The sequence below is a fragment of the Salvelinus alpinus genome, chromosome 1 (genome assembly GCF_045679555.1).
Source record: "Salvelinus alpinus chromosome 1, SLU_Salpinus.1, whole genome shotgun sequence".
Lineage (NCBI taxonomy): Eukaryota > Metazoa > Chordata > Actinopteri > Salmoniformes > Salmonidae > Salvelinus > Salvelinus alpinus.
Window position 1 is genome coordinate 105,609,312 of NC_092086.1, and position 23,944 is coordinate 105,633,255.

The 23,944-nt window shown below is 43.3% G+C and overlaps 1 protein-coding gene across 1 annotated transcript; it reads left to right on the forward strand.

Moving 5' to 3' along the window:
- Window positions 1–12,471: 12,471 nt before the first annotated feature.
- Window positions 12,472–14,253, forward strand: LOC139537684 (C3a anaphylatoxin chemotactic receptor-like). Its single transcript, XM_071339281.1, has 2 exons — window positions 12,472–12,589; window positions 12,979–14,253. Exon 2 carries the CDS (start codon window positions 12,986–12,988, stop codon window positions 13,985–13,987), a length of 1,002 nt encoding a protein of 333 aa, XP_071195382.1. The 5' UTR covers window positions 12,472–12,589; window positions 12,979–12,985; the 3' UTR covers window positions 13,988–14,253.
- The last annotated feature ends 9,691 nt before the right edge of the window (window positions 14,254–23,944 follow it).

Below are 23,944 nucleotides of genomic sequence, written 5' to 3' on the forward strand. Positions count from 1 at the left end.
CCACTCAAGTGACGCACCCCTCCTAGGGACGGCATGACAGAGCACCAGTAAGCCAGTGACTCAGCCCCTGTAATAGGGTTAGGGGCAGAGAATCCCAATAACTCTACCTACATGTACATATTACCTCAATTACCTCGACACCGGTGCCCCCGCACATTGACATTGACTCTGTACCGGTACCCCCTGTATATAGCCCCGCTTTTGTTATTTACTGCTGCTCTTTAATTATTTGTTATTCATATCTCTTACTTTAAAAAAATAATCATATTTTCTTAAAACTGCACTGCTGGTCAAGGGCTTGTAATTATGAATTTCACTGTAAGGTCAACACCTGTTGTATTCGGTGCATGTGACAAATTAACTTTGATTTGATTTGATAGATGTTCGGTCTTAGTGAGGATGTGTTCCACTCTGAGGCTTGTGAGAATAAAACCATTCATTTGAATAGATCAAAATGCATGTGAAGAGTTTGAGGTGTCCTGGAAAATGTTACTTCCTTTTTCTGAGTGAAGTGAACCTCTAAAATGTTACTTCCTTTTTCTGAGTGGAGAAGTGATAGATAGATCAAATTAAATGTTTCTGAAAAGGAACAAACATTTTCCCAGACACATCTGAAACTTTTTACATGCATTGTTGTTTATTAATATGAGTGGTTTTATTCTCACATGCCTCAAAGTGGAAGTGTAATGATGGGAACACATCCTCACTAAGACTAAACATTTCCCTAAGTTTAGCTAAATGTGTATTCATCTATCTATAATATTCATATATTTTCCACCATTTAATTTGCCTGGCTACCTTGACTTCTTGCTCCAGCCAAATCACACACGTTAGTTTCTTACATTTTAGGAAACACTCTCATCCAGAGTGACGTAGTCAGAGGACACATTTTTATACTGCTTCCCTGTGGGAATCAAACCCACAACCCTGGTGATGCTAGCACCATGCTCTACCAACTGAGCCAGATGGGACCACACAGTCTTCTCCACAATGAGTCTGTATCTGAGTACCTCCTGGCCCTTCACCAAACGTGAACATATTCTAACCGTTCTGATTGGTCCCAGAAACCGATGGGTTGAGCCAGAAAACACGTGGGTAAAGCAGCATTTTGAAAATGTGTCATTGGATTTGATATTTGGATTGGTTAGAGATGATCCAATCGCTGATGAATTTGATTTGCACAACACCCCTCATTTTGACGTCACCACAACTAACTTCAACGATGGCAGTCTCAGACTGAAGTATGTAGCAAAGAGAGCAGCGGAAGAATTCAGTTTGAATTGTGAGGCAACCAGTTAATGGCCACATAATCTCTACCTGGTACAGCCAGTAGAGGACTGGCCACCCTTCTGAGCCTGGTTCCTCTCAAGGGTTCTTCCTGGGTTCCTTCGTTCTAGGGAGTTTTTCCTGGCCACTGTGCTTCAGCATTGCTTTCTCGTTGGGATTTTAAGCTGGGTATCTGTAAAGTTATTTTTGCTGATGTAAAAAGGGGTTTATATAATCAATTTGATTGATTGATTGATAGTCAAAACCATGGTATTAGGATATATTCACAATCCCTCTCGGCCAGGGTGTGACACTACCTACTGGGCACAAACTGGTTGAATCAACATTGTTTCAACGTATATTGTCAACATATTGTGACGTGGAATCTACGTGGAAATACATTGGATTTGAAAAAAGTAATCAACTGTTGTTTTGAAGGTGACATTTCAACCACAGGATTATGTCATCATGGTAACCAAATTTCAACAGACAAACCTTGTATACAATATGTTGAATATTTACCTTTAAAACCACGTCAGATCTATATCCACTATCAGAAAATAAACTCTAGGCTGGGCAGCACCTCCTACTGGAGAAGTGATCCATCTACAGCTACCCTTTGGTCTCCCATCCAGGGTTTTAACCAAACCCTGTTTAGCTATGGTATTTGTCACTGACTATTACCAATGTACTATCGTGAGAATGATTGTTGCGAAAACTCCACTTCAAAACTAAATAGATTCACTGTTGCTATGAAAGTCATTCTAAAGGGTAGGTTCAAAAGTGCAAATGAAACGTGACCAAACTTTATTACTCATATCTCATCAATTATACTAAGGCCTATATGGCACATGCAATGTCATCAACAGCTGTTGTTTCAATTCAACCCAGAATAGAACTAAACATAGACAATAGGCCTAGGGTTTCGAGCTCTGGTTGATTTCAAATGTAATGATATTTAGTGATATGTGGTCCCGTGTGGCTCAGTTGGTAGAGCATGGCGCTTGCAACGCCAGGGTTGTGGGTTCATTCCCCACGGGGGGACCAGGATGAATATGTATGAACTTTCCAATTTGTAAGTCGCTCTGGATAAGAGCGTCTGCTAAATGACTTAAATGTAATGTAAATGTAAATATTGGATTGTGTTTGGTTGTCAATGCAACCAAATATCAACATTTGAAGGAGATGCATCAGGGCCAGATTAGGAAATCATAGGCCTCCATCTCCACCAAAAATCTAGATTAACGAATAGGACTAAATCAAATCAAACTTAATTTAAAGCTGCAATACATAATACGAGTGAGCACTTCCGGGTTGGAGCGAGTAGTCGCGCTTCGCTCCACAGGTAGTATTACATTTCATTTCATTTCATTACAGTACAACGGTTTGATTTGTTTGATCTTAGCAATTTTTTCTTAGCTAGCTACATCCGTCTTTGTATCAAAGATAATTGTGTAGTTTAGAGTAATTATCGAGGTTAGCTAGCCAGCTATTTTCGTCCTTCTAACGTAGTCAACACTGCTAGCTAGCCAGCTAGCCAACGTCTACCGAATAGCAGCACTGTAGAAACTATTACATTACAACGGAACGACTTGATTAGTGTAGTGTTAGCTAGCTACATAGTTGTCTTTGCTGTCTTTGTATCTAAGATAATTGTGTAGTTTAGAGTAATTATCGAGGTTAGCTAGCCAGCTATTTTCGTCCGCCGCGCCACCGTTCTCCTACCTAGTCAACACTGCTAGCTAGCCAGCTAGCCAACTTCTACCGAATAGCAGCACTGTAGAAACGATTACATTACAACGGAACGACTTGATTAGTGTAGTGTTAGCTAGCTACATAGTTGTCTTTGCTGTCTTTGTATCCAAGATAATTGTGTAGTTTAGAGTAATTATCGAGGTTATCGAGGTTACCTAGCCAGTTATCGAGGTTACCTAGCCAGCTACACTTTCAAACAAAGTCAACAACGCAGCCACTGCTAGCTAGCCTACTTCACCAGCCAGCAGTACTGTATCATTTTAGTCAATAAGATTTTTTGCAACGTAAGCTTAACTTTCTGAACATTCGAGACGTGTAGTCCACTTGTCATTCCAATCTCCTTTGCATTAGCGTAGCCTCTTCTGTAGCCTGTCAACTATGTGTCTGTCTATCCCTCTTCTCTCCTCTCTGCACAGACCATACAAACGCTTCACACCGCGTGGCCGCTGCCACTCTAACCTGGTGATCCTAGCGCGCACGACCCACGTGGAGTTCCAGGTCTCCGGCAGCCTCTGGAACTGACGATCTGCGGCCAACAAGGCAGAGTTCATCTCAGCCTATGCTTCCCTCCAGTCCCTCTACTTCTTGGCACTGATGGAAACATGGATTACCACAGATAACACTGCTACTCCTACTGCTCTCTCCTCGTCTGCCCACGTGTTCTCGCACACCCCGAGAGCTTCTGGTCAGCGGGGTGGTGGCACTGGGATCCTCATCTCTCCCAAGTGGACATTCTCTCTTTCTCCCCTGACCCATCTGTCTATCGCCTCCTTTGAATTCCATGCTGTCACAGTTACCAGCCCTTTCAAGCTTAACATCCTTATCATTTATCGCCCTCCAGGTTCCCTTGGAGAGTTTATCAATGAGCTTGACGCCTTGATAAGTTCCTTTCCTGAGGATGGCTCACCTCTCACAGTTCTGGGTGACTTTAACCTCCCCACGTCTACCTTTGACTCATTCCTCTCTGCCTCCTTCTTTCCACTCCTCTCCTCTTTTGACCTCACCCTCTCACCTTCCCCCCCTACTCACAAGGCAGGCAATACGCTTGACCTCATCTTTACTAGATGCTGTTCTTCCACTAATCTCATTGCAACTCCCCTCCAAGTCTCCGACCACTACCTTGTATCCTTTTCCCTCTCGCTCTCATCCAACACTTCCCACACTGCCCCTACTCGGATGGTATCGCGCCGTCCCAACCTTCGCTCTCTCTCCCCCGCTACTCTCTCCTCTTCCATCCTATCATCTCTTCCCTCTGCTCAAACCTTCTCCAACCTATCTCCTGATTCTGCCTCCTCAACCCTCCTCTCCTCCCTTTCTGCATCCTTTGACTCTCTATGTCCCCTATCCTCCAGGCCGGCTCGGTCCTCCCCTCCTGCTCCGTGGCTCGACGACTCATTGCATTTTACATGACATTTTACATTTTAGTCATTTAGCAGACGCTCTTATCCAGAGCGACTTACAGTAGAGTGCATACATTTTATAACATTTTTACATACTGAGACAAGGATATCCCTACCGGCCAAGAGCAGACGCTCTTATCCAGAGCGACTTACAGTAGAGTGCATACATTTTATTACATTTACATACTGAGACAAGGATATCCCTACCGGCCAAACCCTCCCTACCGGCCAAACCCTCCCTAACCCGGACGACGCTATGCCAATTGTGCGTCGCCCCACGGACCTCCCGGTCGCGGCCGGCTGCGACAGAGCCTGGGCGCGAACCCAGCCCAGCCTGGGCGCGAACCCAGAGACTCTGGTGGCGCAGCTAGCACTGCGATGCAGTGCCCTAGACCACTGCGCCACCCGGGAGATATTGCGAGCTCACAGAACAGGGCTCCGGGCAGCCGAGCGGAAATGGAGGAAAACTCGCCTCCCTGCGGACCTGGCATCCTTTCACTCCCTCCTCTCTACATTCTCCTCTTCTGTCTCTGCTGCTAAAGCCACTTTCTACCACTCTAAATTCCAAGCATCTGCCTCTAACCCTAGGAAGCTCTTTGCCACCTTCTCCTCCCTCCTGAATCCTCCTCCCCCTCCCCCCCTCCTCCCTCTCTGCGGATGACTTCGTCAACCATTTTGAAAAGAAGGTCGACGACATCCGATCCTCGTTTGCTAAGTCAAACGACACCGCTGGTTCTGCTCACACTGCCCTACCCTGTGCTTTGACCTCTTTCTCCCCTCTCTCTCCAGATGAAGTCTCGCGTCTTGTGACGGCCGGCCGCCCAACAACCTGCCCGCTTGACCCTATCCCCTCCTCTCTTCTCCAGACCATTTCCGGAGACCTTCTCACTTACCTCACCTCGCTCATCAACTCATCCTTGACCGCTGGCTACGTCCCTTCCTTCTTCAAGAGAGCGAGAGTTGCACCCCTTCTGAAAAAACCTACACTCGATCCCTCCGATGTCAACAACTACAGACCAGTATCCCTTCTTTCTTTTCTCTCCAAAACTCTTGAACGTACCGTCCTTGGCCAGCTCTCCTGCTATCTCTCTCAGAATGACCTTCTTGATCCAAATCAGTCAGGTTTCAAGACTAGTCATTCAACTGAGACTGCTATTCTCTGTGTCACGGAGGCGCTCCGCACTGCTAAAGCTAACTCTCTCTCCTCTGCTCTCATTCTTCTAGACCTATCGGCTGCCTTTGATACTGTGAACCATCAGATCCTCCTCTCCACCCTCTCCGAGTTGGGCATCTCCGGCGCGGCCCACGCTTGGATTGCGTCCTACCTGACAGGTCGCTCCTACCAGGTGGCGTGGCGAGAATCTGTCTCCGCACCACGTGCTCTCACCACTGGTGTCCCCCAGGGCTCTGTTCTAGGCCCTCACCTATTCTCGCTATACACCAAGTCACTTGGCTCTGTCATATCCTCACATGGTCTCTCCTATCATTGCTATGCAGACGACACACAATTAATCTTCTCCTTTCCCCCTTCTGATAACCAGGTGGCGAATCGCATCTCTGCATGTCTGGCAGACATATCAGTGTGGATGACGGATCACCACCTCAAGCTGAACCTCGGCAAGACGGAGCTGCTCTTCCTCCCGGGGAAGGACTGCCCGTTCCATGATCTCGCCATCACGGTTGACAACTCCATTGTGTCCTCCTCCCAGAGTGCTAAGAACCTTGGCGTGATCCTGGACAACACCCTGTCGTTCTCAACTAACATCAAGGCGGTGACCCGTTCCTGTAGGTTCATGCTCTACAACATTCGCAGAGTACGACCCTGCCTCACACAGGAAGCGGCGCAGGTCCTAATCCAGGCACTTGTCATCTCCCGTCTGGATTACTGCAACTCGCTGTTGGCTGGGCTCCCTGCCTGTGCCATTAAACCCCTACAACTCATCCAGAACGCCGCAGCCCGTCTGGTGTTCAACCTCCCCAAGTTCTCTCACGTCACCCCGCTCCTCCGCTCTCTCCACTGGCTTCCAGTTGAAGCTCGCATCCGTTACAAGACCATGGTGCTTGCCTACGGAGCTGTGAGGGGAACGGCACCTCCGTACCTTCAGGCTCTGATCAGGCCCTACACCCAAACAAGGGCACTGCGTTCATCCACCTCTGGCCTGCTCGCCTCCCTACCTCTGAGGAAGTACAGTTCCCGCTCAGCCCAGTCAAAACTGTTCGCTGCTCTGGCACCCCAATGGTGGAACAAACTCCCTCACGACGCCAGGTCAGCGGAGTCAATCACCACCTTCCGGAGACACCTGAAACCCCACCTCTTTAAGGAATACCTAGGATAGGATATAGTAATCCTTCTAACCCCCCCCCCACCCCCCCCTTAAAGGAGTTAGATGCACTATTGTAAAGTGGTTGTTCCACTGGATATCATAAGGTGAATGCACCAATTTGTAAGTCGCTCTGGATAAGAGCGTCTGCTAAATGACTTAAATGTAAATGTAATACAGTATGTACATTTTTGGGGGACCCGACCATATGTACATTCTTATTGAAAGCATGTCTAAAAAGCAGTAGATTTGTTCTATGTCTTGTTCTTTTTTAATCCTGTTAGTCCTGTTCTTTTTTAGAATTTAGGTTGAGTTGGAGACGTGAATACCTCATATTAACAGTGGTGGAAAAAGTACCCAATTGTCATACTTGAGTAAAAGTAAAGATACCTTAGTAGAAAATGACTCAAGTAAAAGTGAAAGTCACCCAGTAAAATACTACTTGAGTAAAAGTAAAAAAATATTTGGTTTTAAATATACTTAAGTTTCAAAAGTAAACATAATTGCTAAAATATACAAAGTATCAAAAGTAAAAGTAAAAGTATAAATTGTTTCAAATTCCTTATACTAAGCAAATCTTTTTAATTTACGGATAGCCAGGGGCACACTCAGACATAATTTACAAACAAAGCATTTGTGTTTTGTGAGTCCGTGAGTCCACCAGATCGGAGACAGTAGGGATTACCAGGGATCTTCCCTTGATTAGTGTGTAAATTGGACCATTTTCCTGTCCTGCTAGGCATGAAAAATGTAACGAGTACATTTGGTGTCAGGGAAAATGTATGGAGTAAAAAGTACATCATTTTCTTTTGGAATGTTGTGTAGTAAAAGTAAAAGTAGGCAAGAATGTAAATAAGAAAGTAAAGTACAAATACCCCAAAATACTACTTAAATAGTACTTTAAAGTATTTTTTACTTAAGTACTTTACACCACCACATATCAAAGGATTAATTTGTAGACAAACTAGAGTTAAAGCCAGACTTAGTCAGTGGTACAGATGGAACTATCCAAGCAGAAGATACATCTCCTTCAAATGTTGATATTTGGTTGTGTTGACACAATTCAGTATCACTTTTTTATTGCAATAAATAGCCTAATAACTTGTCGCAATGTTAACAAAAACAACTATACATTTCTTCTTATGTAATCCTATAAAGTGGGCATGTAAAAGATAGCATTCATAGGTCAAGGCAGGTCCATGGAGATAACTTTCAAATGGTTGAAAGCGCAGTGATAGACATTTGGCTGACAACTAAATCGCAAAACAGACATTGTTTTTTCATTGGAATTTGGTCGTGCATTTAGATGGTTGAAATCATAGTCATAACACATTGGAAATTCAGTAAACTTTTTGAGTTGGTGTGTATAGGTTGTAATCTCATTAATCAATGTCTCAACCAAGTATTACCTGTTACACCCTGATCTATTTCACCTGTCTTTGTTCTTGTCTCCACCCCCCCATCAGGTGTCTCCCATCTACCATCATTATCCCCTGTATATTTATACCTGTGTTCTCTGTTTGTCTGTTGCCAGTTTGTTTTGTTCGTAAAGCCTACCAGTGGTTTTCCCCTTGCTCCTGGCTTTTCTAAAATTCCTGTTTTCTAGTTTTCCCGGTTTTGACCATTCTGCCTGCTGTCCTGTACCTTGTCCCACCACACTGAATTATTGACCTCTGCCTGCCCTGAGACTGCCTGCTGTTGTGTACCTTTTGGACTCTGATCTGGATTACTGACCTCTGCTTGTCCTGTCGTTTTGCCTGCCCCCTGTTCTAGTAATAAACGTGTATTACTTCGACACTACTTACTTCGTCTGCATCTGGGTCTTTCCTAAAATGTGATATCCATGTTGAAATGATGTGGTTTGCCAAATGGGTACTTTCAATACTTCTTCTTTCTTAAACTTTATTACTCATTTTGTCACCTACTTCCCATAGATTCCCCCCCCCCCTATCACATTCTTCCCCTGAAACAAAAAACCTTTAAGATAAGTGACAAAATTAGAACAGAGACCTGAAAGAAAAGTTGAGTTTGATGCAAATGTTCAGTTGAATTTTAGGTGAACTCGTGCGTAGCACCTAAATAGATTCACTGTTGCTATAGAAGTCATTCTTAAGGGTAGGTTTAAAAGTGCAAATGAAATGTGACCATACTTTATCACTCATATCTCATCAATTATGCTAATGGGTTTTTCAAAGTCATCAATAGCTCTTGTTTCAATTCAAACCAGAATTGAACTAAACAGAAAATAGGCCTCGGGTTTCAAGCTCTGGTTGATTTCAAATGTAATGATATTTAGTGATTTTGGATTGTGTTTGGTTGTCAATGCAGCCAAATATCAACTTTTGAAGGAGATGTATCCAGGGCCAGATTAGGAAATCATAGGCCTCCATCTCCACCAAAAATCTAGGTTAAAGAATAGGACTAAATTAATTCAAACTTATTTTAAAGCTGCAATATGTACAGTGGGGAGAACAAGTATTTGATACACTGCCGATTTTGCAGGTTTTCCTACTTACAAAGCATGTAGAGGTCTGTAATTTTTTATCATAGGTACACTTCAACTATGAGAGACGGAATCTAAAACAAAAATCCAGAAAATCACATTGTATGATTTTTAAGTAATTAATTTGCATTTTATTGCATGACATAAGTATTTGATACATCAGAAAAGCAGAACTTAATATTTGGTACAGAAACCTTTGTTTGCAATTACAGAGATCATACGTTTCCTGTAGTTCTTGACTAGGTTTGCACACACTGCAGCAGGGATTTTGGCCCACTCCTCCCTACAGATCTTCTCCAGATCCTTCAGGTTTCGGGGCTGTCGCTGGGCAATACGGACTTTCAGCTCCCTCCAAAGATTTTCTATTGGGTTCAGGTCTGGAGACTGGCTAGGCCACTCCAGGACCTTGAGATGCTTCTTACGGAGCCACTCCTTAGTTGCCATGGCTGTGTGCTTCGTGTCGTTGTCATGCTGGAAGACCCAGCCACGACCCATCTTCAATGCTCTTACTGAGGGAAGGAGGTTGTTGGCCAAGATCTCGCGATACATGGCCAAATCCATCCTCCCCTCAATACGGTGCAGTCGTCCTGTCCCCTTTGCAGAAAAGCATCCCCAAAGAATGATGTTTCCACCTCCATGCTTCACGGTTGGGATGGTGTTCTTGGGGTTGTACTCATACTTCTTCTTCCTCCAAACACGGCGAGTGGAGTTAGACCAAAAAGCTCTATTTTTGTCTCATCAGACCACATGACCTTCTCCCATTCCTCCTCTGGATCATCCAGATGGTCATTGGCAAACTTCAGACAGGCCTGGACATGCACTGGCTTAAGCAGGGGGACCTTGCGTGCGCTGCAGGATTTTAATCCATGACGGCGTAGTGTGTTACTAATGGTTTTCTTTGAGACTGTGGTCCCAGCTCTCTTCAGGTCATTGACCAGGTCCTGCCGTGCAGTTCTGGGCTGATCCCTCACCTTCCTCATGATCATTGATGCCCCACGAGGTGAAATCTTGCATGGAGCCCCAGACCGAGGGTGATTGACCGTCATCTTGAACTTCTTCCATTTTCTAATAATTGCGCCAACAGTTGTTTCCTTCTCACCAAGCTGCTTGCCTATTGTCCTGTAGCCCATCCCAGCCTTGTGCAGGTCTACAATTTTATCCCTGATGTCCTTACACAGCTCTCTGGTCTTGGCCATTGTGGAGAGGTTGGAATCTGTTTGATTGAGTGTGTGGACAGGTGTCTTTTATACAGGTAACGAGTTCAAACAGGTGCAGTTAATACAGGTAATGAGTGGAGAACAGGAGGGCTTCTTAAAGAAAAACTAACAGGTCTGTGAGAGCCGGAATTCTTACTGGTTGGTAGGTGATCAAATACTTATGTCATGCAATAAAATGCAAATTAATTATTTAAAAATCATACAATGTGATTTTCTGGATTTTTGTTTTAGATTCCGTCTCTCACAGTTGAAGTGTACCTATGATAAAAATTACAGACCTCTACATGCTTTGTAAGTAGGAAAACCTGCAAAATCGGCAGTGTATCAAATACTTGTTCTCCCCACTGTATATTTTTGGGAGACCCGACCAAATTCACCTAGAAATTTATATGGTTCCCATTCTTAAATTTAGTTTTTGCTTCTTTTAACTTTCGTTTTTTTACGCCAGCTTCGAACAGCTGACAATACAATATTTTGGGTTATTGAAAAGATATATCACAGTGGTTTTAGATGGTTTGCAATGATTTTCTACGCTGTACTTGCTTGTTTTGTCACATAAAAAGTACCCAATTGTCATACTTGAGAAAAAGATATCTTAATAAAAAAACTCAAGTAAAAGTCACCCAGTAAAATACTACTTGAGTAAAAGTCTACAAATATTAGGTTTTAAATATACTTAAGTATCAAAAGTAAATGTAATTGCTAAAATATACAAAGTATCAAAAGTAAAAGTAAAAATATAAATCATTTCACATTCCTTATATTAAGCTAATCTTTTTAATTTACGGATAACCAGGGGCACACTCAAACACTCTGACATGATTTACAAACAAAGCATTTGTGTTTCCTGAGTCTGTGAGTCCGCCAGATCAGAGACAGTAGGGATTAAACAAGGATCTTCTCTTGATTAGTGTGTAAATTGGACAATGTTCCTGTCCTGCTAAGCATTAAAAAAATGTAACGAGTACTTTTGGGTGTCAGGGAAAATGTATGGAGTAAAAAGTACATCATTTTATTTAGGAATGTAGTGAAGTAAAAGCAAAAGTTTGCAAAAATATAAATAGTCAAGTAAAGTACAGATACCCCAAAAAACTACTTAAGTAGTACTTTAAAGTGTTTCTCTTTAAGTACTTTACACCACTGCATATCAAATTAGATACATCTCCTTCAAATGTTGATAATTGGTTCTGTTGACACAATTCAGTATCACTTTTGGAATACAATAAATAGCCTAATAACTTGTCGACATGTTAACAAATGATATGTTGTAGTCACATCTCCAACTCAACCAAAAATCGAAGTTAATGAATGGGATCAAGCCAGTGGCTCAGATGAAACTATCCAAGCAGTAGGCTACGTCTCCTTTAAATGTTGATATTTGGTTGCGTTGTCAACCAAACACGATATTACTTTTGTAATACTGTAAATAGCCTAAAGTTAAGGCTATTTTACAAACAAATGTAACATCAGCCTTAAAATGAGTAACACATCCATGGCCACATTTTGAGTATAAGATAGCATGCATAGGTAGAGGCAGGTCTGTGGAGATCTTCACAAGTGCTGTATTAATCTGTGCAGAATCTCGAATGGCTTTGATTACTTTCACCATGTACTTTTAATGTAATCTCAACTGCAATCCAGGTAGTTTGGTTCTGCTATTAGATGAAGCACATAATATAACATAATATATTGTAGAAATAAACAAAATATCTGACATTGTATTCCCATTTGAACTTTGCTGTATTTTTAAATGGTTGAAAGCGCAGTGATCAACATTTGGCTGACAACTAAATCGACAAGTAGACATTGTTTTTCTATTGGAATTTGGTTGTGCATTTAGATGGTTGAATGCATAGTAATAACTCATTGTAAATTCATCTAACTTTTGCCTGTCTTTTTGAGTTGGTTGTAGTCTCAATGTCTCAACCAGATATTACCCAATTATCTACGTTGAAATTATGTGGTGTGCCCAGCGGGTACTTTCAATACTTCTTCTTTCTTTAACTTTACTACGCATTTTGTCACCTACGTCCCATCGATCTTGCCCCTCCCCATCACGTTCTATCCCTGAAAAACAAAAAACCTTAAGATAAGTGACAAAATCAGAACAGAGACCTGAAAGAAGAGGTGAGTTTGAAATAAATGTTCAGTTGAATTTTAGGTGTGCTCTTACGTAGCTCCTTTTAAATAATTAACTTGGGAAAAATAATTGATAGTATTATTTTCTAATATTTGTTTAACTTTGTGAAGAGGATTTGACACCCCTCTGTTTCATGACAGTAGAAACTAAGGACCAACATTTTCCACATTGAAGGTGCTAATGTTTGAATTTCAATTCTGTTAATGCAGCCACATGGTATATAAACAGCAAGACCCTTGACATTAATTATGACTGGTTATAAGAATGACCACACTGAGAACCCTTACTGCAATGCTAAGTTAAGTTAAAATATACATCTAGAAAATGGTGTGTTTTACAATGAGTGACATTGTGTATCAAACAATTCCTCCCCTAGTGACAACATGAATTTCTCAGAGGAGTACTTGGAGGATTATTATGACATGTTCATTCAAACTGATCAATCAGAGCAGCTAAATCAGTCCATACGGGTGGTGTCCATGGTCATCTACAGCATAACTTGTGTCCTTGGTATCCCAGGAAACGCATTTGTCATCTGGATAGCTGGAGTGAAGATGAAGAGGACAGTCAACACTGTCTGGTTTGTAAACCTGGCTGTAGCAGACCTCCTCTGCTGTATCTCCATACCTTTCTCATTGGTTGAAATCATACTGAACCAACACTGGCCTTTCGGAGAGGCTATGTGTAAGGTTATCCCCTCTGTCATGTATCTCAACATGTTTGCCAGCGTCTTCACCCTGGTTCTCATCAGCCTGGACCGCTTTGTCCTGATCATCCTGCCTGTCTTGGCCCAGAACCACCGGAGCATCGCCCTGGCCTGGTTGCTGTGTGGTCTGGCCTGGGTCCTGGCCTTGCTCCTCAGCCTCCCCACCATGATCCATAATGGGACCATCGATAGTGTCGACAATGACGAAATTATTATCTGCACCTCTGTACACCCCCTTGGCGAAAACAACATTAGGGGCTTCTTTTTGGCCATCAAAGCCACCCATGTTCCCAGGCTGGTCCTCGGCTTCCTCGTTCCCCTGTTGGTCATCGCTGTCTGCTACCTGCTCATCGGCAGGAGGGTGAGCAGCGCTCGCTTCAAGTCTCAGAGGACCTTCTGGCTCATTCTGGGCGTGGTGGCAGTGTTCTTTGTGTGCTGGCTGCCGTATCATACCATAGGTATGGTGATTGGGTATGGCAGGTTTGCCTCGGCAGGTGAAGCCTGGAATTGGTACCCCCTGGCCATCTCTCTGGCATACGTCAACAGCTGCCTCAACCCTGTCCTGTATGTGTTTATGGGCCAGGACTTCAAGGACAGGGTCAGGGTCTCTTTCCGTAAAGTGTTTGAGAATGTCTTCAGTGAGGATGCCATAACACACACATCTGTGTCTCATGTCTGAGTCTGAAATGTCTGATAACTCTCCTGGGTCGTATTCATAAAACAGCATACTTAAGTTATAGATAATGCCAAGAGTGTGCAAAGCTGTCATCAAGGCAAAGGGTGGCTACTTTGAAGAATCTCAAATATAAAATATATTTGTTTAACTCTTTTTTGGTTACTACATGATTCCATATGTGTTATTTCATAGTTTTGATGTCTTCACTATTATTCTACAATATAGACAATTGTAAAAAGAAAAATAAAGAAAAAGAAAAACCCTTGAAAGAGTAGGTGTGTCCAAACTTTTGACTGGAACTGTATATTCTTTATTATTGGTATGTAGAAAAGGAACTGGGAGCCAGTGTCTAGATTACTCTAAATCAAGGCATTCCAAGTAAAAAAAAGACATTTTTACAGCCATCCCCCACTTACACATTCCTCTCATGCTTACTGTAATATCTGTCATTTTCAAAAATGAACAGTCTGAAGATCAACTGGCTGGTTGGCATAGACGTTCTCCACTAAAGCCACATAGTGGTGCTATAGAGCAATGATAAGCACCACACTAACCCCATATGATAAATTTGACTAATCTCATGATGCTAGAGAAGTCACTGTGTAAATATTGAAGTGTTGTGACAACAGCTTGGGTTCATTTATATGTCAGAAAATCTGAACACTCTCGCTGACAGCTTCATTTTCTCAAAGTTATCTCCTGGTATGTGATGACTGTCATATTGGGTGGGCTGGAGTTTAGTTTGGACAAGAGGGGTCAACTATTATCTGATCCCCTGCTTGGAAATGGAAATGCACATTTGAACTTAAAGGAGCAATCAGCATTTGCTACACCTTTTTTGAACTTATAAATGGATGATATGTACCCATTGATACTTGAAGAATACAACTTATGCCTCATGAGCTTATGCCTCATGAGCTAAGTTCAACTGTTGTACCCCATCAGAACCCCAAATAAGCGTTTTTTTACTCCAATGTTTGTAAACAAACACCAAATAGCCTCAAAACCTAGTTAAAGTAAAATGTTGATATCAATAACGTTCATTCCTTGCATCCATAGCTCTGTCTATGAATTTGAGAGAGGTCTATCCCCACCCGTTTATATTTTTACAGAAACAGGGGTGGGGTGGACGCGTGGTAATTGTTTCAACTGCTGATTGTCCATTTAAGTACCCTTCTAGCCTCTATGACTGCATTTACACAGGCAGACCAATTCAGATTTTTTTTCTCACTAATTGATCTTTTGACCAATCAAATCAACTCTGAAAAATACATTTAGAAAAAAAAAAAAAAGATTTGATTGGGCAAAAGATCAATTAGTGGAAAAAAGATCAGAAATGTGCTGCCTGTGTAGACACAGACCTTGTGTTACTTTCCTCCTAAACAATGTAGGAGCCACAAAAATAGGACAACTAGAATGGACAAAGCCCCTCACACCACTGCAATTTGACAGTGCACTTAATGGAATGTCTGTTCTAGTAATTCTATTTCTATTCACTTATTTTAAACAAATAACGAAAAAGCAAACATAATTCTCTTGTCTCTTATTCTCACAAATGCAAAAAAAGGACATGCTGAACAATAATTATAATTATTTCTGTAGAGCGCATTTTCTACGCTCAATGCATTGACATTCTGTAAATACAAAGCTCAATTCCCTCTTAGACTACCACCGCTCCACTCAGGAAAAGGAACAAACAGTTTGAAATGGATACCTTTTCCAAGAAACCTCTGAAACCTTTTTATCATATGAGTGGTTTCATTCTGATAGGTCTCAGAATGGAAGTGTGATGATAATAACACCTCATCACTAAAATACTGAACATTTACACTTTACATTTTTGTCATTTAGCAGACGTTCTTATCCAGAGCGACTTACAGTTAGTGCATCAAGTTTTGCTAAATGTGTATTGATGAGTGTATATTTCTGTTAAACCTGTTAGTGATCCCTTCGCGCGCCAATCCCTTTAGCGTAATCGATTTGACAACATCCAGTGAAATTGTAGAGCGCCAAATTCAAACTACAGAAATATCAATATTCAAGATTCACGAAAATATAAGTGTAATACATCAAAATAAAGCTTAACTTCTTGTTAATCCAGCCTCAGTGTCAGATATCAAAAAGGCTTTTTGGCGAAAGCAGACCATGCGATTATCTGAGGACAGCGCCCCGCATACAAACACATGAAAATTATTTTCAACCAGGCAGGTGGCGACACAAAAGTCAGAAATAATGATATAATAAATGCCTTACCTTTGAAGATCTTCTTCTTTTTGCAATCCCAAATGTCTCAGTGACACAATGAATGGTCGTTTTGTTTGATAAATTCCTTCTTTATATCCCCAAAATGTCAATTTATTTGGCGCGTTTGATTCAGAAATACACCGGTTCCAACTCGCCCAACCTGACTACAAAGTATCTAATAAGTTACCTGTAAACTTGGTCCAAACATTTCAAACAACGTTCCTAATCCAACCTAAGGTATCCTAAAATGTAAATAATCGATAAAATTTAAGACGAGATAAACTGTTTCCAATACCGGATAAAAACAACGTGACAACGTGAAGCGTTCCAGTTCACGCCAGTTCACGCCACGTTCCAGTTCACGCCACCAATATACTAGAGACCTTCAGAGTGACACTTACAAAGAACAGCCATACTTCTTCATTTCTCAAAAGATAAACATCGAACAATTTCTAAAGACTGTTGACATCTAGTGGTAGCCATAGGAGCTGCAACCAGGTTCCTATTAAATAGGGCTTCCCATAGAAAGCCATTGGGATATACTATGACCTCAATTTTTTCCCCCCTGGATGGTTTGTCTTCGGGGTTTTGCCTGCCAAATCAGTTATCTTATACTCACAGACATTATTTTAACAGTTTTAGAAACTGTAGAGTGTTTTCTATGCAACTCTACCAATTATATGCATATCGTAGCTTCTGGGCCTGAGTAACAGGCAGTTTACTTTGGGCACGCTTTTCATCCGGACGTGAAAATACTGCCCCCTATCCCTACGAAGTTTTAAGGGCCCTGTTTTCTACCAACATTTCATCTAGCCATAGAATTGATATCTGTCCAACCATTTCATGAACAAATTAAAAGGCATAGTTCGCTCAAATTACATATTGGTTTCCTTACCCTGTAAGCAGAATATGGACAAGGTAATACAGCACACCATGCTTTGGTCTTGTTTACCAGTCCACTATCTCCAAATTGTAACTTTTTAGTGTTTGTGGCACCAAACAATTCAAGTCAATATCCAAGATATTAGCATTTTCCGTGCATCATGTCCAAACATGCATCATGTCCAAATCATCTTAAGGTAACGTAATTAATCTTAAATAAAGGTTAAATATTTTTTATTTATTTAAGCTTCACAATCAATTTTGAATTATTTGGCCATGAAAAACTAAAACACCACAAAGAAAATTGAATTACCCTTTTAATTGTCATTCATTGAATGTATGTAGAATATTTGATTTTCAAACACAATGGCTGCGTTTACACAGGCATCCCAAATCTGATACATTTAACCAATCACATCAGATCTTTTTCAGAGCTGATCTAATTGGTCAAAAGACCAATTAGTGAACAGGGTCAGGACAGGCAAGGGTCAAAAACCAGGAGGACGAGAAAAAGAGTGGCTGGGAAAAGTGAGGAGCTGACAGGACAAACGCTGGTAAGCTTGACAAACAAGATCAACTGGCACAGAAAACAGACAGAAAACACAGGTATAAATACCCAGGGGATAATTGGGGAAGATGGGCGACACCTGGAGGGGGGTGGAGACAAGCACAAGGACAGGTGAAACATCAGGGCGTGACAGTACCACCCCCTCTAGGGACGCCACCTGGTGTCCTACCTGGGCGCATACCTGGTTGAGCTGGGTGCTGGCGCTGGAACTCAGAGTTGAGGCCTGGGTCCAGGATGTCCCTAGCGGAGACCCAGCACCTCTCCTCTGGGCCATAACCCTCACAACCAACCAGGTACTGGAATCCCCTGCCCCGAGGTCGAACCTTCAGGAGGCATCTCACCATTTATGCTGGTCGACCGTCGATGAGACAGGGAAGAGGGGTGGGAGACAAGGGGCAGTCAAACATGGTTTTAACTCTAGACACAGAAAAGGTAGGAAAAATATGGAGGGCACGGGGCAACAGAGGATGAACAGCAGAGGGGCTAATGATCTTGGAGTGGGGAGGGGAAAGGTCTCGAGCTTCCGGGGGTGTAGCCGCGGCACTAAAGCGGTGTGCCAGCGCCTCAGGCTTAACCTTCTTGGATACCAGTTGGTGCTGCGGAAGCGAAGTGGCCCTGGCCTTACTAAACCCCTCCCAGAGGTCCTCGTACTCTGCAGAGGTGGTGGAGAAGTCCGGGGCAATTTCTAAGCCCCCAGGAAGATGTCACGGGGCAGGCAGAGCTGACTTCAGGCAATGAGTGTGGCAGAACAGGCTCCAGCCCACGATGGCACCAGTATTGTATCACTGGAGCCAAGAGAATCCCAATACCACGGGAACCTGCGGAGACTCAACCAGCAGGAATTGGATCGGAGGGGGGTGGAGACAAGCACAAGGACAGGTGAAACAGATCAGGGCGTGACAATACCCATCATGAGGTTGCTACAACCTAGCTTACAAATTTAAGTTGAGGGACAAATTGGACTAATCAGGCTGACAGACAGTGAGTGACACATTCAATAACGCCTTGCACACTCTTGCCTGCATCTGGCTGATCTAGGGTGTAATCATTAGTCCAAACAGTTGCAAAATGTTCCGTTATGGAACCAAAACAAGAGTTTAATGGACCACCAATAGAATGGTTGTAAAACTGCAAACACTGCCCATCTGGCACTCCATGCAGGGTAGAGCAAACACTCAAAGTATTTGAGAGATTTCAAATAGTACTTGAACCCAGGTCTGAATACAATACATCAGTGCCTCAGCATTAGTCCTACTACTGATAGTGGAGTTACAAGACAAACTTCCTGACCTCTCCAGCTTGGATTCATCCTTCTCCCTCCTTCCCTTCAGCATTTGCCTTTACAGTAAATTATTCCATTTTGTAACAAAGGTACATATATTAATACAGGGCAGATCAGCCTTTAAAGCCCATTGTTTTATTCTGTGGGAACAATCTGTATAGTCATTACAGGCACTGGATGGTTAGGTCTGCTTTAGTAAGCTCCACCCAGCTGTTCCAAAAGCAACACATTCTGCTCACATTGATTAGTCACAGGGCCAAAGAGGAAGGATTAGGGTATATTTGTATCACTGTATGGGTTAATCCCTACTGACCTGACTGCAGAGGCAGAGCACAGCACACTGCCTGCCTGGTTCTTTGCCTGCCTGCCAAGACTGCCTACATGACTGCCTGTTTGCCTTACCGCCTGCAAGTCTCCCTGCCTGTTTGCCTGCCTGTCTGCAGCTAGGCTCTTTAGCCTACCCGCCTCAGCCTGCCATCGGTTGGAACTCATTTGCTTGTAATTTACGCTTCAAGGTTTCAAGGCGGGTTGTCTTGGTTACCGGGGGGTTAGGTTCTGAGGAGTGTATCAAGAACATATGCTCATTATGAAGAGATTGGTTCAGATATTAGACTATTCCCTGTACAGAATCTACTTGGCCTATCAATAGGCTGCATTGCAGGTTAAAAAGAAACAGAAACAACAGAAACATTTGATTTGGGTTAAATTAGATAGAGATGGAGACGGAACATTTGGGAAAAGCCAATTACTCAATGTCTTTTAACCTCCTCTCCACTCTGCTCTATCTCCCCTGCCAATATGCCCTTGTGAACTATAGTCATTTTTCAAAGTAGTCTCTTATGGTCATGCATGGAGACAGGATTCCATTGATAATTACCGTCTATACTGCCGACTGTAATAAGACATAAGAAAATGCTTTTCTTTCTGAGGTTAGAAAAATGTATTTTTCTACAGCCCAAAACAGTAATACCGTATTTGATAAGACAGTGTGGCTCCTGACAGATATACTCACTTTGACAAAGTACTAGATCTGGATTCCTCAGTCCCCGTCATCTCACTGTGAATATCGATTTTCTTCTCGCTGTAATTCTTTAACTTGTGTTTATCATGGATCCCAGCCAAGCTCATTTCCTGAAAGAAAGGAAGGTCATTTCAGGTCAGGAGAACATTCCAGGGTCTCATCCCATATTGTATGATCTCTATTGATTCTGTTAATGGTGTTTCTGGGTCTCTTGATATTCCACCAACAAGATCCCACATGGTGAGTGTAGCAACATATTCACAAAATAGTTAATGAGGTACAAACAAACACACATATCTGGGAGTTGAGAGACACCTGAGAGAAAAACACATCACCGCTCATTAACACACAGAGAGAGAGAGAGAGAGAGAGAGAGAGAGAGAGAGAGAGAGAGAGAGAGAGGGGGGGGGGGTGGGGGACGACTACTGCCGAGGTTGGATCCTCTCCCTGTGTCTGTCTGATGATGAGGGGCTGCTGTGCTGCTATCAGTCTGAAACAGTAGTCGTCCAGAGGGGTGCTCTCTGTCCAAATAGGCACCACAGGGGAAGGTTGTATGATTCTCTCTCTCTCTCTCTCTCTCTCTCTCTCTCTCTCTCTCTCTCTCTCTCTCTCTCTCTCTCTCTCTCTCTCTCTCTCTCTCTCTCTCTCTCTCTCTCTCTCTCTCTCTCTCTCTCTCTCTCTCTCTCTCTCTCTCCTCTCTCTCTCTCTCTCTCTCTCTCTCTCTCTCTCTCTCTCTCTCTCTCTCTCTCTCTCTCTCTCTCTCTCTCTCTCTCTCTCTCTCTCTCTCTCTCTCTCTCTCTCTCTCAGTCCAGTCCAGTCCAGTCCAGTGGTGGGGAATGTTTGCAAGGAGGTGCTTAGCCAGCCTGCACACCTTCACTGGGGCATAGTTAGATATTTTAACCAGAGAAATATGATATAGTCAGATGTAATGGTTTCTGAGCAGAGACAGTGGATTAACTTGCTCCCTCATTATCACCTCACCTTGTACAGTACAGGCTGGCTCACGGGGAAAGGGCTCTCTTGACATTGTCCTCAAGAGGCACTGGGCAATGGTTGCAGTGGAAGCCACACAAAGGTATAGTCCTACACTGCTGACACATGTATTATTATATTCTCAATGCATTTCAGATGCCACAGCTCAGGAACATATCTGCAGTTTCTATTGCGCCCAACACTTGCCATATTGTTTTAATTGAAACTGCCAATCACTAGTTTGTGAGAGCTTTCGATTCTAGTGCTCTGTTGTCATATCCACAAATACAGTATGAATCAAGATGACCTTGTCTTTACCGAGTCATAAATAGGCATTTTGCTTCCACAGATTGTGAGCTGTGTTACTGTGGTTACATTTGCATTGTTCATCGTTGGAAAATAAATGAAGGAATATATGCATGTTGTTGATGCCTCAGACTCTGCTTTAACAATAGATAAGCAGCCACATATTCCCTCATAATATCTGTTATTCAGAGTATGTCTAAATTGTAAATAGAGTCATACATGTAACCAGGGTTTTTATACAGTCTCTCTGGCTCTACATTTCCAGAGGACAGATTAATGCATTAACACAATGAGATTATATTTCAATGGTTGGTATTCCATTGGTTCCATTGTTCCAGGCAAGCTCAATCAAGCACATCTTAAAGATGACAGAGGCTGGAGTACTTCTTGAGCGAGAACAGGTGAAGAAAATGTACTCTTTGGAGGGGTTCTTAATGTGAACATTTACACACACACGCACAGACACACTTCTCCACCAGTCCAGAGGGTAGTAATTTCCTTGTTATTCCCAGGCCCTTGGCCATGCCTGCGGTACAGCCATGAATGCAGATATCTCTCTTCTGCAGGACAGGAGCTAGGAGTTGTAAAGAGGAGAGGCTGTTGTGTTTAAGTGCAGCCGGATCACTTAAGGGTGCTGAGGGTCTGGCAGGGACCACTTCCCTGGGTTTACAGGCCGTGTGAATTTCATTGCTGCCCTAGAGGGAGGGAGGGGGGGGAGAGTGGGAAAAAAATACCAGACCTGACCCACCCAGCCCACCGGCCAAGCTCTCACACATGGATGACATTGGACAGTGCCCCGCCCTAACCGAGGGGGACGGCAGCAACACCCCAGGGATTTAACAGGTCTGAGGGGGTCTCTAAGCTAGGCAGTGACTCTAAGAGGGGTCAGTAGAGGGGACGAAATGCCATATGAATTGGCAGGGCAACACTTTTGGTGCTCGACCAATACGTTATTTGAAAACAATATAGTACACATACACACACATGCATGCATGTGCGTACGCATGCCAGAAAGAATTCACACACACCCCTAATATCTATCCATTAACCCTCCTATGTTGAGCCACAGAGGTGAGAGTGGGATCGTGTGTCACGCTCTGTGACAGGAAACAAAGGTGGATAACTTTATGGAAATTCCCATTGAGCAGAGCGAGAATATATTTATTAACCCCGGGATGGTGGACCGATGGGGTCGATGGGACAGGGTGATTATCAGAGGGCTAGAGGTCATCACTCTCCTTCTGACGGCTACTGTTTGTGAAATACCAGCACACAGACAAAGTCCTGTCCGGGCCCAAAGCTACACAGCGACCGAATCATACAACGTTACACCACACCACATCACGCCACGCTACACTACACCACAACACACCACACCACACCACATCACACCTCACTACACCACACTACACCACACCACACTACAATACAACATACTACACCACACCACACCACACTACACTTCACCACATCACACTACACTACACCACACCACACCACACTACACTTCACCACATCACACTACACCACACTACACCACACCAAACTACACTACAATACAACATACTACACCACACCACATCACACTACACTACACCACACCACACTACACCACACCACACTACAATACAACATACTACACCACACCACATCACACTACACTACAACACACCACACTACACCACACCACACTACAATACAACATACTACACCACACCACATCACACTACACTACACCACACCACACTACACCACACCACACTACACCACACCACACTACACTACACCACACCACACTACACCACACCACACTACAATACAACATACTACACCACACCACATCACACTACACTATACCACACTACACTACACCACACCAAACTACACTACACCACACTACACCATATCACACTACACTACACCATATCACACTACATCTCACCACACCACACCACACCACACCACACCACACCACACCACACCACATTACACCACATTACACTACACCACACCACATCACACTACACTACACCACAACACACCACACTACACCATGTCACACTACACTACACCATATCACACTACACAACACTACACCACACTACACTATAGCACACTACACCAAACTACACTACACCACACTACACTACACCACACTACACCACACTACACTACACCACACTACACTACACCACACCACACCTCACTACACTACACTACACCACACCACACCTCACTACACTACACCACACCACACCACACCTCACTACACTACACCACACCTCACCTCACCACACCACACCACACTACACCACACCTCACTACACCACACCTCACTACACTACACCACACCACACCACACCACACCTCACCACACTACACCACACCACACCACACCTCACTACACCACACCTCACCACACCTCACTACACCACACCACACTACACCAAACCACACTACACTACACCCCACTACACTACACTACACCACACTACACGACACCACACTACATCACACCACACTACACTACACTATACCACACCACACTACACTACACTACACTACACTACACCACACTACACCACACTACACTACACTACACCACACTACACTATACCACACCACACTACACTACACCACCCTACACTACACTACACCACACCACACCACACCTCACTACACCAC

Bases quoted from the DNA above. Each gene is read 5' to 3' on its own strand.
- LOC139537684 (XM_071339281.1), top strand. From the start codon at position 12,986: ATGAATTTCTCAGAGGAGTACTTGGAGGATTATTATGACATGTTCATT.